Genomic DNA, 16,681 nt, shown 5'->3' on the forward strand with positions numbered 1-16,681 from the left:
TCTCTCTCTCTCTCTCTCTCTCTCTCTCTCTCTCTCTCTCTCTCTCTCTCTCTCTCTCTCTCTCTCTCTCTCTCTCTCTCTCTCTCTCTCTCTCTCTCTCTCTCTCTCTCTCTCTCTCTCTCTCTCTCTCTCTCTCTCTCTCTCTCTCTCTCTCTCTCTCTCTCTCTCTCTCTCTCCTTGCAGTTGACAAGATCTCCTGTGACAAAAATGTTACGCACTGTACCTGGCAAGGAGAGTAAGTTGTTTCCGACTTCCAAAATAATCCGCCCGCACACATGCACGCACGCACGCACGCACGCACGCACACACATACATGAGATGTATCGACTTGCTCATGTTTGGATGAGTTGTTAAATCCATTGAGTATATTATAAATGGTACTTTGAATTTGCAACTTTTTCCAAAGTGGTCTGCAAGGAGGGGGGGGGGGCAATTATTTTTGCTTTAGAAGAATTACACAAGGATATATAAGGATCTTGGACACATGAAGAGGCTCATCATACCTACGCTTTCAAAACAACGCATTGCTCCTTTCCTCTGTTGACCGTGGTGACAAACGCATACCTTCTGGCTCCACTTGAACATCCCCAGTTTCAAATAAACACAAGTGTGTTAACCACTGTAGGAAGCAAAGTAAACTGACATTTTGGACGTTAACCCTTCGCAGGGCAGCTCACGAGATGACGGGATGGTGGTAAAGCCTTCACAACCCCCATTCTTTGAGAGGAGGAAAAACACGGGGTAAACTTCCTCGGTGGAATTGCGGTGGTGTGTGGCAGAGTGGTGCTGAGGTGTCATCCACCATACTGCAATCTCCTTGGGTTATCCTGAGGTGGTCCCTTTGGGTGGGTGCCTGGAATCTCCTTTCCCAAAGAGAGCATGCCCTCTGGCGGGATTCTCGGTCTTCGTGGGGTGCCACCAAAACAGACCAATCTGATGTCTGAACTATACTCTAGTACTGAAAGTGCTGTGAGATGTGGTGGTACAATCTCTGACTTATTTCCAGTTGTTACTGGAATTTGTCAGGGGTGTGTACTGGCCCCCACACTTTTCAGCACTTGTATGGACTGGATTCTGGGGAGGATGTTGAAGAGATCAAGCTGCAGTGCATCATTCAGGAGTGTCAAGATCTCTGATCTTGATTTCACGTAGTCCCAGAGTCACAGCCTCTGGGACTACGAATTTCCTGGGTCAAAACTAAGAACCAGGCTTTCAATGACATATTGGATGCTGCTGTCCTGTCTGTACCTGTGGTACATGTTTGTGATGAGGGTGTTGAGGTCATCGAGAGGTTCACTTGCCTTGGCAGTGATATTCATGTCTCTGCTGGCTGTGAGTCAGAGGTCAACAGATCTCTGGGTCGGGCCTGGGGAGTCATGGATTCATTGGATCATGGGGTACGGCGTTGTCGGTACCTATGCGGGAGGACAAAAGTCCGAGCCTTCAGCTTCTTGGTGCTTCCAGTCTTGCTCTACGGATGTGAGAATTTGACTCTGACCAGGGATGCGAGACGGAGACTTAACTCCTTCGGTACCAGATGCCTTCGAAAAATCCTTGGCTATCGCTGGTCAGACTTTCTGCTTCAACGATCAGTTGCTGAGAGAGACTCAGATGGGATTTGTTACCTGTATAGTCCATGAGCATCAGCTGCGACTGTAAGGATAAGTGGCTAGTTTTCCTGATGCTGATCCTGCTCACCAGATTATTTCAGCATGAGTGGAGGAGGCCAATGGGTTGACCACATGCCTCGTGGTTGCAGCTGGTTGATCGGCATTTCAAGGAGATGGGGAAGGACCAGGAAGCTGCCTTGGGATGGACAGACGGAGGCCCATGGAGTACCAGCAGAAAGTGGACACAGTGACGCGCTGCTCTGGTGCATGCTCCCATACATAACCTAACCTTCATCAGAGCAAAGCAATAATGCAGTTAATGCAAGAAGTGAAGGGTTACTGCCAGTAACGTCAGCTTTACTTTTCTCCCTGCAGTGGATTGCACACCTGTGTCAACCTCCAGGTGTTAACATCTTAGATTCGATGAATAAAGACAGGCTCTGGTTTAATTTCTTGTTGTTCACCTGTCTGTACGGTAACTCAAGTAGTCGTTTATAAATGGGAAGTCCATCAACCTGTGAATCCTGGTACTTATGTTATTTCTGCTGATTCCCAATGGACATTGAATCACAGGTGGGTGTTGTGCCATCCTCCTTATAAATATATACCGATACATTTTTTGTGCATTTAGCAGGAGTAGGATCGGGATATTTGGTGGGAAGAGGAATCATGAAATGGATGCAGCAAACAACTATTCCAGGTGATCGTTTCACGGAAAACTTTCCCATTCACAAAAAACAATGTCCAGCACATACAATACATTTCTCCTGCAAAATCCTCAGTTGGGGAAATGCCACAAACAAAATATTCCACATTTCAGAGCAATGAATAAGGGATTAGAAAATATTCAAGCAGGAAAAGGGGAAAGAACACTCCGGCATAAAATGATCAGTAACTAAAGTTTGCTCTCCGCAGTGCTTCTGGTGAAGGTTTGCTCAACATCATATGATTATGCCTGAAACGCTGATTGCTTCAAACTTTCCACCAACTCATACAAAACAGGCTAAAAATACAAAATGGTACTTGTGATGGAAAGGAAGGGGAGAGGTGGGCGAAGAACAGGCATACCTTTGATATTGTAAAAGTACGAATGGTGTAAAAGGCCAACTCCAGCGAGTCAACGAGGGTCACGTGCACTGAGCCATAGTCCTCTGACCCTCGACTTGGCCAATATTGGTCACACTTTACCTTGAAGGACAAAGAAGGACGGTGAAGAAAGAAAGTTAGCTCTTCCCTGTCGTTTGGCGATGGGATCACTTTAAACTGAAGGATAAATTTCCAAAGATGATCATGGTGAGGCTTTCGAGACAACCACACAGTTCCCTTGATAATGCATGTCAGATTCAAAGAGCTGCTGATCATATGTTTAAAGATAAGTGCTGGAACGATTGGAAAATTTGACGATAACCGATTACCGATTAAAAAAAAAATGTCTGGGCTAATCTCCACAAAATTTTGTAAACATGATGAGGGTACATGAAATGATCAGTAACCAAAGTTTACTCTCCGCAAACCCAATGAGCACTTGGTCAGGTCATGGGTACATAAAAACTCACCGTCCCCCATCATCAGGAAATGATCTGCGTGAGTTTGTATTTGTGCGCCTGAAAAATCATTGAAAAAAACGACAACGTGAGACCAAGGAGAAATTGACCTCAAAGGAGGAAATGAGGCCATTTGGCCCAACATTGCTGTGGTGGACTCCCGGGTTAAATTTTGCTCCAGCTTGAAACATCAGTCTTGGTGATGGTTTACTAAAGTCTAAATAACTCGATATTGATTGGGTGACTCAACTTGTATGAAATATGCAAGGGAAAGGTGGTATATTCAGGATAGGACCAAATGATGATCACATCTTAGGAATGTTATGAGTTATGGGGATGCAGCATCATGGGTAACATGCTGTAGTATCTTCAAGTGTAAAATGTAGGAACACAGGAAGCACAGGCGTGAATAGTGAAGTGGAGCTACATCATTGGTTATCACCCAGCAACCCCACAACTTTCTTTTTTCCAGGGTAAAATAATTATAACAAGAGCTCAAGTGAGCACAATATACACCCAAACAAGAAGGTATACACAGAATTGTGCTACTACATGGAAAACAGCATGCTGGTTGCCATGGCAACCACTTTAGATGACGAACGTATGTCGCGACACACCGTCTCCACAGTCTGTACCTATGTACCAAATATGAAACGTGAAAGTTGAAAACTTTGGGAGTTAGAGTGTGGACTGGAACGGATGGACAGACAGACAGACAGACGACCGGTTTCAAATAATACGCCCCGATGTATATATATATATATATATATATATATATATATATATATATATATATATATATATATATATATATATATATATATATATATATATAAATATATCGGGCGGATAAAAAGGGGGCAGGTGCTCAGAGTGAATTGAGGTGGCCTGGGAAATACAAACACCTACAACAGTCCCTTCAGAAAGTATCACACCCCTCAACTTTTGTCACATTCTGTTGTGTTGCAGCCTGAATTTAAAATGAATTAAATTTAAAATTTTGTCACTGATCTACACAAAATACCCCATAATGACAAAGTGAAAACATGATTTTAGAAAATTTTTACAAATTAATAAAAAATGAAAAGCTGAAATGTCTTCCATCAAAAAGTATTCAACCCCTTTTGCTATGACACACAAAATTGAACTCAAGTTCATCCAGCTTCCTTTGATCATCCTTGAGATGTCTCTACAACTTGAGTGGAGCCCATCTGTGGCCAACTTAATTGAGGGGACATGATTTAGAATGAAACACACCTTTCTAAATAAGGTCCCACAGTTGACAGTGCATGTCATGCTTCAGAACAACCCAGACTCTTCCTCGAGCTGGCCGTCCGAACAAACTTAGCAACTGGGAAAGAAGGATCTTGGTCAGGGATGTGACCAAGAACCCAATGACCACTCGGACAGAACTACAGAATTCCTTGGCTGAGATGGGAGAACCTGCCAGAAGGACAACAATCTCTGCAGCACTTCACAAATCCATACTTTATGGGAGAGTGGCCAGACAGAAGCAACTCCTGAGAAAAAGACACATGGCAGCACACCTGGAGATTGCAATAAGGCATGTAAAAGACTTTGAGAGCACGAGGCAAACGATTCTGTGGTCTGATGAGACGAAAATTGAACTCTTTGGCCTGAATGCAAAGCGCTATGTCTGGCAGAAACCGAGCACAGCTCATCACCCATCTAACACCATCCCTACTGTGAAACATGGTGGTCGCAGCATCATTCTATGGAGATGCCTTTCAGCGATAGGGACTGGGAGAATTGCAAGGATGGAGGGAACAATCAATGGAGTGAAATACAGGCGAATCCTTGAGGAGAACCTGCTTCAGAGTGCAAAAGACCTTAGACTGAGGCGAAGATTTACATTACAACAGGACATCATATAATAACTGTGAGTGCCCATCGTGGAAAATTGCATCATATAATATACAAAATCACTCCAAGCTCCTAATATGAAAACTTTCGCACTTACATAAGCGATGTATGTAGCGATTCATAGGTTTGAAGATCAGTCATTCGATGATATGAGTGAGGAAAGTGAAAAAAACATTTTGAGCATTTTATCATAAAGAAACTGTTGCGGCCCTGTTCCGAGTCAAGGCATTGTAGAGCAGGCTGAACAAAATGGTGGCTGAAGACCACAGTGATCTGACAGAGGGCTGACCAAGATGGCATGCCACCATCTTGCTCTGGCTTATTTTGTTTTTTTTTTTGTGATGAGCATCCCCTGAATTATCTTCAAAAGGGGTGTTTAAATTTACCCAAACACCCAGTTTTCATTCATGCACTCTACTGGTGTTCCCACAGTGTGCATGCAAAGTTTGGGGTTGCTCGGTTTCATGGGATTGGAGATATGGCAGAGACTCACTGACTGACACACTGACATTTATTATTATTACATATACATATATATATATATATATATATATATATATATATATATATATATATATATATATATATATATATATATATATATATATAGTGGATATAACTAACTTGGTAGATTCCTATGTTAGGATGGCACAGACACTCCATAGGTTGAGTACAGCACACCTCAAAAATCTAACACATACAGACTTCTAAACCTAGAAAGTACCAACTAGTCATCTGCAGAGGATTTCACATCCAACAACATCGATCTACAATAATTAATCGACCTTGTGTGGTTGTCTCTATGTCGCCTTTATTCACTCGTCGATCGGTTGTGACACTGATCAATTGGGTGTGACCAAATCTATTCACGTCAGCAGCCAATGATCCATTTTGGTGGAGCGGTGTTTTTATCACATGCTTTCTCACCTTGTGTTTCCTCACCTCATGACACATCTTCTCGATTTCTTCTCACATGCTCATGACACATCCTCATGTTCTTCTTGATTTTTTCCCAACTTCGACAGTAGTGATTACAAAATTAGTGATTATAATGCAGTGTCTGTATCACATGCTTTCCTCGTGGTATGGAGTATCCATCCATCCATCCATTGGGACCATACTCAGTGCAGAGCGTTGGTGCTGCCTAAGCAGTCTCCTTGGCTATTGGGCACTACCCTGGACAGGTCACCACTTTGACCCAGGATACCCACAAGCTGGCACTCATTTTTGCCGACCTTGGAAGGATGACAGGCAGGGTCAACCCCACCTGGTATTAATTCAACAGCCGAGTGGGATTTGAACTCGGGATCCTCGGATCCCATGCCCACCACCCTAACCATTAAGCAAGCCAACACCAGGCATATATGGAGTATGGCACATTGTTATCAATAAAATTTCTTTCAACAATGAAAAAATTATAAAGTGCAATTCTAAGAATGCTCTGCAGCACACTGCCTCCCCTAGGTGGACCGAGAAGAGTACTCCCGCCATTCGAGTGGGTTTGCCCACTGGGTCATTTAACTCTTGGACAGCATCGCTGAACTACAAAAAATACAGACCCAAAATAGCCAGTTTCTAATTATTCTTCACCTTCTTTTCAAACAGCCGAACTCAAAATTTGTTTCAGTTCAGTCTTCGGTTTCAACACGAAGCCATTGCATTCTACAGTGGAAAGGTCCACGACTACGGGACTCAAAATTGTCACAAACGTGAAAGGATTCCACAAAGCTACCATCACTGCATATCACTGACACGGAGAGCAGGGGCAGAGGAGTGGGTGGGACAATGCCTGTCAATCAGCCTGGTGGGGGCGGATCCATGGCGAAACAATTGGACGTGGGCCAATCACACAGATATGGGTGTGGTTATGGTTGCAATATTATTGGTGCCAATCATATAATAGTACAACTATTTAATGGATAGTGTTTTCACAGATAATCGACAAAATACGTATTTCATAGTGCAATAAAAGTAAAATTATATTGTGTATGGATGTCTATATCCTGTATATATATATATATATATATATATATATATATATATATATATATATATATATATATATATATATATATATATATATATATATATATATATATTTTGTGAATTCGCGCCCGCCGGCGTGCGAACGGCCACGTAACTCGAATCACGGAACGTCGCCCACCGGACGGACAATTCAGTCGTGACCCTCTCGGAACAACGCCGGGAGCTAGTCACGGGTGGGGGTTTAACCTCACCACGATCGTGCCAATTGCCCACCCGCGCAGGATAGGGTTGCTCACCAAATTTGATCGACCTAAGTACCTACGCGAATGGTCGACCGGGCGATCGTACCACGCCACAGGCTGACTCCGGACACGAACCACTTAAGCGGTCCGTTCCGTGCTACAGTGATAACCGAGCGGTGTTATCGTCGGCCTTGATGGTTCCGATTAATTACTGGGATGTTGCACCCACTACGAAACCTTTACGTGAAGCAGGATGGAGAGTCAATTAAAAGGAAGGAGATGAAGCAGAGCAGGAACAGTTCAACAAGCAAGCATTTTATTCCGCGGCACACGGAAAGCACATATATACAGCCATACAGAATCAAAATGCACATGTAATACAAACGACTAACGCGTACACACGGCAACACTTACACAGTTTTACTTCACAGACGGCGCCAACACACATTTACACAAAAGTAAAAGAAAGAAGCCACCCTCACAGACAAGGAGGCAGACAGGCCCGTAGGCCAAATGTGCGTGGGGCCTGGAGGAGCGGCCAGGTCCGCGAGACCGGGGAGGTCTTACCCGTGTCCTCGTGACGCGTTGGCGGGCAAGCCGCATATGTCCGCGTCGCTGTACCCCGACTCCGTGCCCCTTGGCGGGTTTCGTTGGCACCACGTTTGGGGTGGGGGAGGAATGGCCCCCCCTTACACTATCTCAGCGCGGATGGGGGGGGGAAGGGGAAATTGCTGATGCCCTGAGGGAGGGGAGTGGCTTGCTGAATTGGGTCCCGCGACGAGACGAGCGATCCCCCACGCCGCAGCCTCGTCGCCGACTGCCGTCCTCCTGGCCTCGGACCCGAGCTCCCCTGCCCCGACCAGCCGCCCGCAGCTCCACCATGCGCAGTTGACTCAACCCCACCAACGCAATGCTCCTTGTCTCCAAAAGCAACTCCTCGACGACACTCTTCAACCTGGTAATTCTCGCGCCTTTATAGCCGGCAGGAGAAGCCAATATGCAAAATCCAGGATCAGAACGCGATTGGAGGCGGGGCCACGCCACCCCCCCCCCCGGTTAGCCATTGGTCGGGCAAAAATGGGCGTGAACCTCCCCTGATCCTAAAATTTGCATATACGGACTTCACATACACACGCTTGGAGGCGGGGCCAAGCCGCCTCGCGCTCGCCCATTGGACGGAGGAGAAGTGGGCGTGTAGCATTCCTGATCCGCGGATCGACATGTTCGGCCTTCACTGCCGAATGGCCCTGGGACCACGACGTTTGGTGTTGACTGGTGGTGTTTGGGAATGGCTGTAGAAGCGATGATGTGGGATGAAGTTGTGAAGGTAAAGGTGAAGGTGGTGGACGGTCTTCTGTGGTGAGGGTTGGCGTTGTGGTTGTTGTCTGAGGGTTTGCGCGTGGTTGTCGTTGGTGACGATGGCTGGCGTGGTGGTTAAGGTGGTTGTTGTGTGATGGCGGTTGAGACGTGGTTGGTTCAAAATAACGACAGAAAAGAAAAATGGCTAACTCAAAGCATCGCAGCCCGGATGAATCACATAAATTTCCCTCAATACAACGGGTTTGGGCTGATGACACATGTACTTCCAGAGATATCTCACCTGCGGGCCCTTTATGGTGTAATGCGAATTTCCACAGCTGTAACTATATATACACACAACATATATATATATATATACACACAACATATATATATATATATATATATATATATATATATATATGTATATATATATATGTATAGAAAAAAAAAATATATATATATATATATATATAGATATGTATAGAAAATATATATATATATATATAGAAAATATATATATATATATATATATATATATATATATATATATAATTGAAAAGTACAGAAACAAGTAATAAACCAGAACGGCACTGCACTTGAGCACTTAGTTTTTTAATACTTATTTTATACTTTTAATACTAATACACCTCGCATACTTATTTTAAATAAAAATACCATCGTTATCTGAACACGCTACTATTATGGCCCACGCTTCATGCAACACGTTCTTCTGACGCATACCTTTATTTTAGCGGTGTATAGGCAACTGACAGCTCTATATCAGCAAAAAACACAAAAACAAAAACCCAGGTTACCTGCATGAAGTGAAAACATACCTACTGCTCATAATTCAAAACACCTCACTGCACTGGAAAACGTGGGGACAGGAATCATGCTGCGAATGGTGGAGACTTGTAATACCCTCACCCACCTGGAGTGGTGCTCCACGATACACATTTACATGGATAATTTGTGTATCCCTCTCCCCCAACCCACAAGACCACCAGCAAAGATTAAAATATACCCCTCTACATTAATTGGGGTCATGCTGATCCTCTGTAGCAAGGCTGGAGATAATCATCCCAGAACTGCAGGAGGAGTAGCGGGACAAACAAACACCGGTCAATGAATGAATCATAGAAAGGACCAGACAACCGGTGAACCCGCTGGGTTCCCGTTGTGACAGCGGTGGATGAAAAAAATCATTTCAAGAGAAAAAAAAAAAGATAGCTCCAGTGAACTATACCGCTGAGGTTGTTTGCATTGATCAAATTCTCCCGAAGAGTACTTGACTGAATCGGGAATTGATTTTTTAATAAGTTTTTTCGTTGCCCGATTTGAACGAAACTTGATACTGCACACCGCATGAGAATGGTGAGGTGGGCCAAATTTTTTTTGTCATCGTGTACCGTTTTGGCTGTATTTCGGGAACATACATGCATACATACATACATACATACATACATACATACATGATGAGAGTTTTAGTAATATATAAATAAGGGAAGGAAGGGGGAAGTAATTGTGAATGTAGTATTCCATCCATAATTACTTTTAACATTGTTATTAACAAACGGGGACAGGAACAACACAGGCATGATAGGCCGAATGGCCTTCTTATGCCACAAAGTTTCTTGTGTATCTTTGTGTGATGTTCTGGCGTTGGAAGGGGGTTCAGTACTTGGGGTTTGGAGCAGTTGAGGACTTGAAGAAGAAAGGGGGAGGGGGATGACAGAGTTGGGTTGGGGGAGGGGGCAGAGAGGGAACACAGTTGGGATTGAGGGGTTTAAGGCTTTTTTTGGGGGGGGGGGAGTTGAGGACTTTGGATTGGGAGGGGGTTTGAGGATTTGAAGAAAGGGGGAGGGGAGTGCAGTGTTTGGGTGTGGTGTTATGGGGGGCAGAGAGAGAGAGGACAGATTTGGGAGGTGGGTTGAGGACTTGGGATTGTCTACGTGTGTTTGTGAAGTTGGAGATCTGAGGTCACATTTTACATTAAGCACAATTTTTGTGGGTCCTGGATAGACCCGTTGGGTCTTTTGGGTCTGTTTGGTCTATTGAATCTCCTGGGTTTTTGGGGTCTTTTGTGTCCTCTGGTTATTTTGGGTCCTCGGGGTCTTTTTGTTCCCCGGGGTCTTTTTGGTCTTTTGGGTCATCTGGGTCTTTTGAGTCTTCTGGATCTTTTGAGTCTTCTGAGTATTTTGGGTATTTTAGGTCTTCTGGGTCTTTTAGGTTTTCTGGGTCTTTTGAGTCTTCTGGGTCTGTTGAGACTTCTGAGTATTTTGGGTCTTTTGGTTCTTCTGGGTCTTTAAGGATCTTTTCAGTCTTTTGGGTCTTCAGGGTATTCTGTCACACTCACGCTCCCCACTGGAAAGCCAGTGAGGGTAGTCGGTGTAGTTGCTGATGACCCGATAATGTGGCAGGTAGCACTAGGTCACATGTCACCAGTGGCAGTCAAGAGACTGACCTGATCGAGGATCTCGGTGTGCTTTGTCATATTACAGACATATATACAAATATATATTTATTATAAAAAAGATAAAAAAGATAATCTGCATCTGTAAAACATAAAAGACAAACAAGAGTGATAATGCACCCTTTTAAAAGAACCACAGTTAGTTGATGTTTCAGGCATAGCCCTTTGTCAAAAAACGAAGGAACCAAAACATCTACTGCAATATATTATGAAGTAATTATAAACATTGTGTGAACAATTAATTAATTATTGGAATAAGGGAAAGTCCGGAATGTAACAATTCCTTGAGGGTGAATGTAGTACCAAGCTGAAAGATGACTTTCTCCTCCAAGTGCTTTAGATCCAAATCACTGGAGCACGCCTCAATAACACACACGTGAAAATCATCCTTGGTATGATCAGCATGGTTAAAATGTGCTGCCACAGGTAGACCCACTGTGTTTAAACGTATAGATCTTAAATGTTCGGCCACTCTGTCCGCCAAACATCGTTTGGTTTCACCAATGTAAAGCAGCTTGCAACGATCACGTGACAAGGCATATGTGATGTTTGTTGAAGTCCAGTCGAAATGACCTTTGACATGCTGTATGCCTCTTGGATCTCTAATAGTGTCATGTGACACAACATGGTGACAAGTTTTATATTTGGGGTGATTTCAAGGTGTTGTCCCCGATCGTTCTACTCCAACAATGTTGGAAGGAAAACGGGAATGAATTAAATTGTTCCTCATACTTGTGTCTTTCTTGTATGCCACCAGAATAGGATTGTCACCAAAAATCTTGTGAGTAATTTCACCAATTACGAGAAGATTAAAGTTCTCTTTGACAGATCTGCCAAAATGGCTCGTCACATTGTAGGTCATGGTCAATGGAATGCGACGACGGAAATTCTTTTGCTTTTCGATCATTGCTTCTTGGTGAGAAACCTGTGTGGCCTTCCATCTGGCTTCGTGAATAATGCTGATGGGGGTAACTTATATCTTTGAAAAAAGAAAATCACTCATTTTTTGAGCCCGAATGTGAAAAATATCATCATTGCTACAAATACGTCGTAAGCGAAGAACCATGGATGATAATTATTTACATAATTTCAGAAATTTTCCACCTCACTCCAAGAAGAAGTCATCACCCCAATAAAGTCGTCGATGTAGCATTTCAGAGCGATTGGTTTGGAACCATTATAACTCCTGATCATCTTTTCTTCAATATAACGGATGAAGAGATATGCAGAAGAGGGTCCCATTTTGGTCCCCATGGCTACCCCTTTATGTTGTTAATAAAAATGATCCCCAAACATAAAAGAAGATAGGTTGAGGACTAATTCAGCCAATCTTAATAATGTAGTGGCATACGGTCTAGCGTCACAAGGGTTATGCTCCAAAAAATATTGTAGAGCCTCCAATCCCTCATTCATGGGAATATTGGGATTTAAAGAACAGATGTCTATGGTGAACAGGAAATGACTATTTCTTCCTTCTTGAAACTGAAGAGTATTGAAAAGCAGAATCGCATGGGAGGTATCCTTCACATAGGTGGGTAATGAAGTGACAAATGGTGCCAAAATTCCATCGAGGTCTTGCAGATAAGTTCAGTGGGGAAATTGCAGGCGGATATGAAAGGATGACCTTGTGTATCAGGTTTGGGAATCTCAGGAAGCAAATGGAAATTCGCACACTGGGGATTGTCCTGGATGTGATTCACAGCATTGGAGGGCAGATCGCCGTTTTTGATTAAATCTTTCACCATATTAGAAATAATATGTTGTTGCTCCAAAGTGGGATCTAATTCAACAGGAATATAAGAATCACCATCTGAAAGCTGGCGCATTGCTTCCTGTTCATACAGGTCACGTCTCCACACAACAACCGCAACACCTTTATCAGCCGGTTTTATCACGTACTCTTTGTTGTAATGAAGAGATGTGATAACGTCACGTTCACACTTTGAGATGTTGTGTTTAACACGGATATCAGATTTCAGGATGTTATTTAAATCACTTCTGCATTTTGAAACAAAAAGATCAACAGCAGGAAACGTGCCTTGTGGAGGTGTCCAGCTAGAACGGCTCGGTTTCATTGCTTCAAAAGGGTCCTGGGTTGAATCCCTGTTGTCCTCACAAGAGAAATGAACCAGAAGGCGAACCCGCTGGACAAATTTTTCAAAATCCTCCCAGATTTAGAATTCGTCAATCCTTTCAAAGGTGGGAATGAAGGACAGTCCTTGTTTCGATACTGCTCTGCCATCATCCGTAAGTCGTAAACCAGAATGTATAGTTATCACCATGTTGGAATCCTCCGTTGTTACATAACTGTGCTGGTGGTGAGATCTGAGGTCACGAAGTTTCTTGTTGTTGTTCAAAGTGAGCACCTAATAATATTCGCGGTTACACATGTGAAAAAAAATGACGGATCACAAAAATCTGGTAATGATCAACTCATAAGTTCTGCAAATCCTCTCAATGTTGAATGATATGTTGATGATGAAATAAAACACTTTGACGATGACGTTCCAGTGTGGGTCACGTCAATCGACGTGAGCATCACTGAAAGTTATGCAAAATGACACCGGGTCTCAAATTGTGAATATTCAAATTATTAGAGAATACAAAACCCTTAGGAATAAATTTTTCACGAAGACAGGTCGACAGAAAAATGATATGGCAAGAAAACCGTGATTTGGAGAAAATAGCGCATTCCGAGTTGAAAGGCACAAGTATGACTAGTCGGAGAAAATTGATCGAGATGGTTGTTCAAGCGTTTTCGCAAACGCCAAAGATGTTTTGGTTCAGACATATGAAGGTCACAGAAAAGATAATAACCAAGATAAAAAGACAATCTGCATCGATGAAATATCATAAAAGAAAATAAGGATGAAAATACATCATTTTCAAAGAGCCGCATTTAGTTGACGTTTCGGGCAGAGCCCTTTATCAAAAAGACTAAGGAACCAATATATCATTAATTCATTAATTGCAATATATCAATATATCAAACTGCAAGATATCATTAATTCATTATAAACAGTTGTGTGAATAATTAATCAATTGTTGGAATAAGGGAAAGTCCGGAATGTAACAATAGACGGAGCCAAGATGTCCGGGGACAAAATCTGGATCCGACATCTAGATGTTCCTGGATACAAACCTCCTGATAGGTGATCAGCAGGGCAGAGACAATGTGCTTATGTTGCAGGCGACACTTGTTGCTGATAGGTCGCGCAGCAAGCGCTGTGATGGGACTCGATCTGTTCCCTGCTGCCTTATCAAGTTAGGGGGTTCGATTCAGTTATATCAATGAGCCCAATATGGTCAAAAATAAACGATCAGCAGTATGTTGTCGAGATGAGCCTGCAACAAGGGTGAAATCTAGATCGACATCTCTGCTTTCATCTATTTGCGACCATAGGCTTTAATCTCAGTCTGCAAAGGCTTGAGGACCGTATAGATGCCTCCTAGTTTGTAGTTGATGCGTTGGTGTCATTTATGCACATGATGTTGTGTCAGAGTCAGCGTGCTTCTTTAGTTGAATTTAATGTTCCTGACTGCAAACCTCCTGACTCCTGATCACGTGGCAGGTGACAATTGTTGCTGACAGGTCGTGCAGCAAGCACACTGATGGGACTCAATCTGTGCCCAGCTGCCTGATCAAGTTTGGGGGTTAGATTCATATATATATATATATATATATATATATATATATATATATATATATATATATATATATATATATATATATACATACTCCCTTCTGGACGTGTCCGGAGACATACTCCTGTTCGGACCCGTCCAGAGATAAACTCCCCTCTGGACATAAACAACACCTGGACATGTCCGGAGACAAACACCGCTCGGAACCATCCGGAGACAAAATCATGTCCGGACATAAGCACCACCCGGACACGTCCGGAGACAATCTCCCATTCAGAGTTGGCTCCATCTTGGCTTGAGAAGACTTGTGGAACACAAGTGAAACGTAGTCTGAGGAGGACTTTCTTTCCTGTTTGCAAAAAATTGGGGAGTAGAGTTTACTCGGACTTTGTTTGCTCTAGCGGTTGGCTGTGCTGTGTCGCTGAACGATATATATATTACATGACTGTATGGAGTTCCAGATAAGAAATTTTTTTATGGATGACAATAAAGAGTAGCTACTGTACAATGGTTACAAATGCAGTGCATTTGCAATAATAAGTTGGCATCCAGATTTGAAATTACTCCAGGGGTCAGACAAGGTTGTATGTTGTCTTCATAACTGTTTTAAGTGGTGTTGGACTGGGTGTTGTGGAAAACATCTGAGCAGAGATGGAACGGGATACCTTGGAGGAACCAATTCAAACACAGAGATGAACTCTGCTTTGCAGATGACATCTGCATGATTTTACAGTCCTTACACAGCATGCAGGAGTAAGTAAATAGGCTGCAGGTGTACGCAGTGTAAGTGGGCCTGAAAATGATCATAGTCAAAACAGAACGCATCAACATACATGCCACACACACAAACAATAACACGAGGGGAGATGGAACGTGGGGTTCGCTGAAACATTGCAGTTTTCAAAGAAACTAAGGATGATGTCAAGAAGGTGCTACCATACAGTGGTAGACAATGACATTACCCTTCCACCATATTGTTTTCAATACAAAAGGACAGTTGTTCTAAAGAGAAAGGTATGTATGATTTTTGCAATTCTGAGAAAATATTTCTCTTTGAGGAAAAGTTATTTTATCTTCATGATGTAGTTAGATAAAGGACAGTACCTTTTATGTGTTACATATGCAGGTACTATGCTCCAGTATGAGGCAAAGTAGATCTTGGAACAAAAGCACTGGGTTGTGCACAGCATAAAAGATTGTTACATGGCCATTGGGGGTTCCAGTTGGAACAGAAAGCATAGAGTTAGTTGACATGTGTTCTAACTAACCCTACATCCTATATTTTGCCCGATGTGCTTCATATCTTTGTATTTTTTTTCTTTTTTCAGGAATCAAAATGTGCAACAAATGAAAAACAGACCATGGAAAAATGGATATATATATATACATATATATATATATATATATATATATATATATATATATATATATATATATATATATATATATATATATATATATATATACATACATACATACATACATACATACATACATACATACATACATACATACATACATACATACATACATACATACATACATACATACATGGATATATACCGGGTGTAGTGGCGTGCGCCTATAATCCGGCTGCTCGGAGGCTTGGGTTGGAGGATCGCTTGAGGACGGGCACTCTGCGCTAGGTCATGTACACCTATGAGAGGGTGTAGGGCAGCCGGAATCATGGCGAAACCCAATCCATATCCCTGTGTCGTAAGAGGCGACCAGGGTTGCGTCAGGAAGGGCATCCGGCGTAAAACCTGTGCCAAATCAGTATGTGGATCATAACGGATGATACGCTGTGGCGACCCCTAACGGGAGCAGCTGAAAGATGAAGAAGAGGAGATATATATATATATATATATATATATATATATATATATATATATATATATATATATATATATATATATATATATATTGAATTATGTTATATTTTTCAAAATAAAACGATATTATGTAAGAAAGAGTTTGTGTGAAAAATGTTCCAAC

General features: G+C 42.5%; 1 protein-coding gene across 5 annotated transcripts in view; it reads right to left on the reverse strand.

Moving 5' to 3' along the window:
• The window catches only part of LOC147016666 (receptor-type tyrosine-protein phosphatase S-like), a 643,261-nt gene that overhangs the window by 73,974 nt on the left and 552,606 nt on the right, over positions 1-16,681 (reverse strand). For all 5 annotated transcript variants that reach the window (XM_085845560.1, XM_085845558.1, XM_085845559.1 and 2 more), the window contains one exon: positions 2,679-2,798. In XM_085845560.1, coding sequence (XP_085701686.1) covers positions 2,679-2,798 — 120 coding nt within the window. The remainder of the gene's footprint in view (positions 1-2,678; positions 2,799-16,681) is intronic.

The sequence above is a fragment of the Eptatretus burgeri genome, chromosome 11 (assembly GCF_056783735.1).
Source record: "Eptatretus burgeri isolate ZD-2024b chromosome 11, Ebu_testis_v1, whole genome shotgun sequence".
NCBI lineage: Eukaryota > Metazoa > Chordata > Myxini > Myxiniformes > Myxinidae > Eptatretus > Eptatretus burgeri.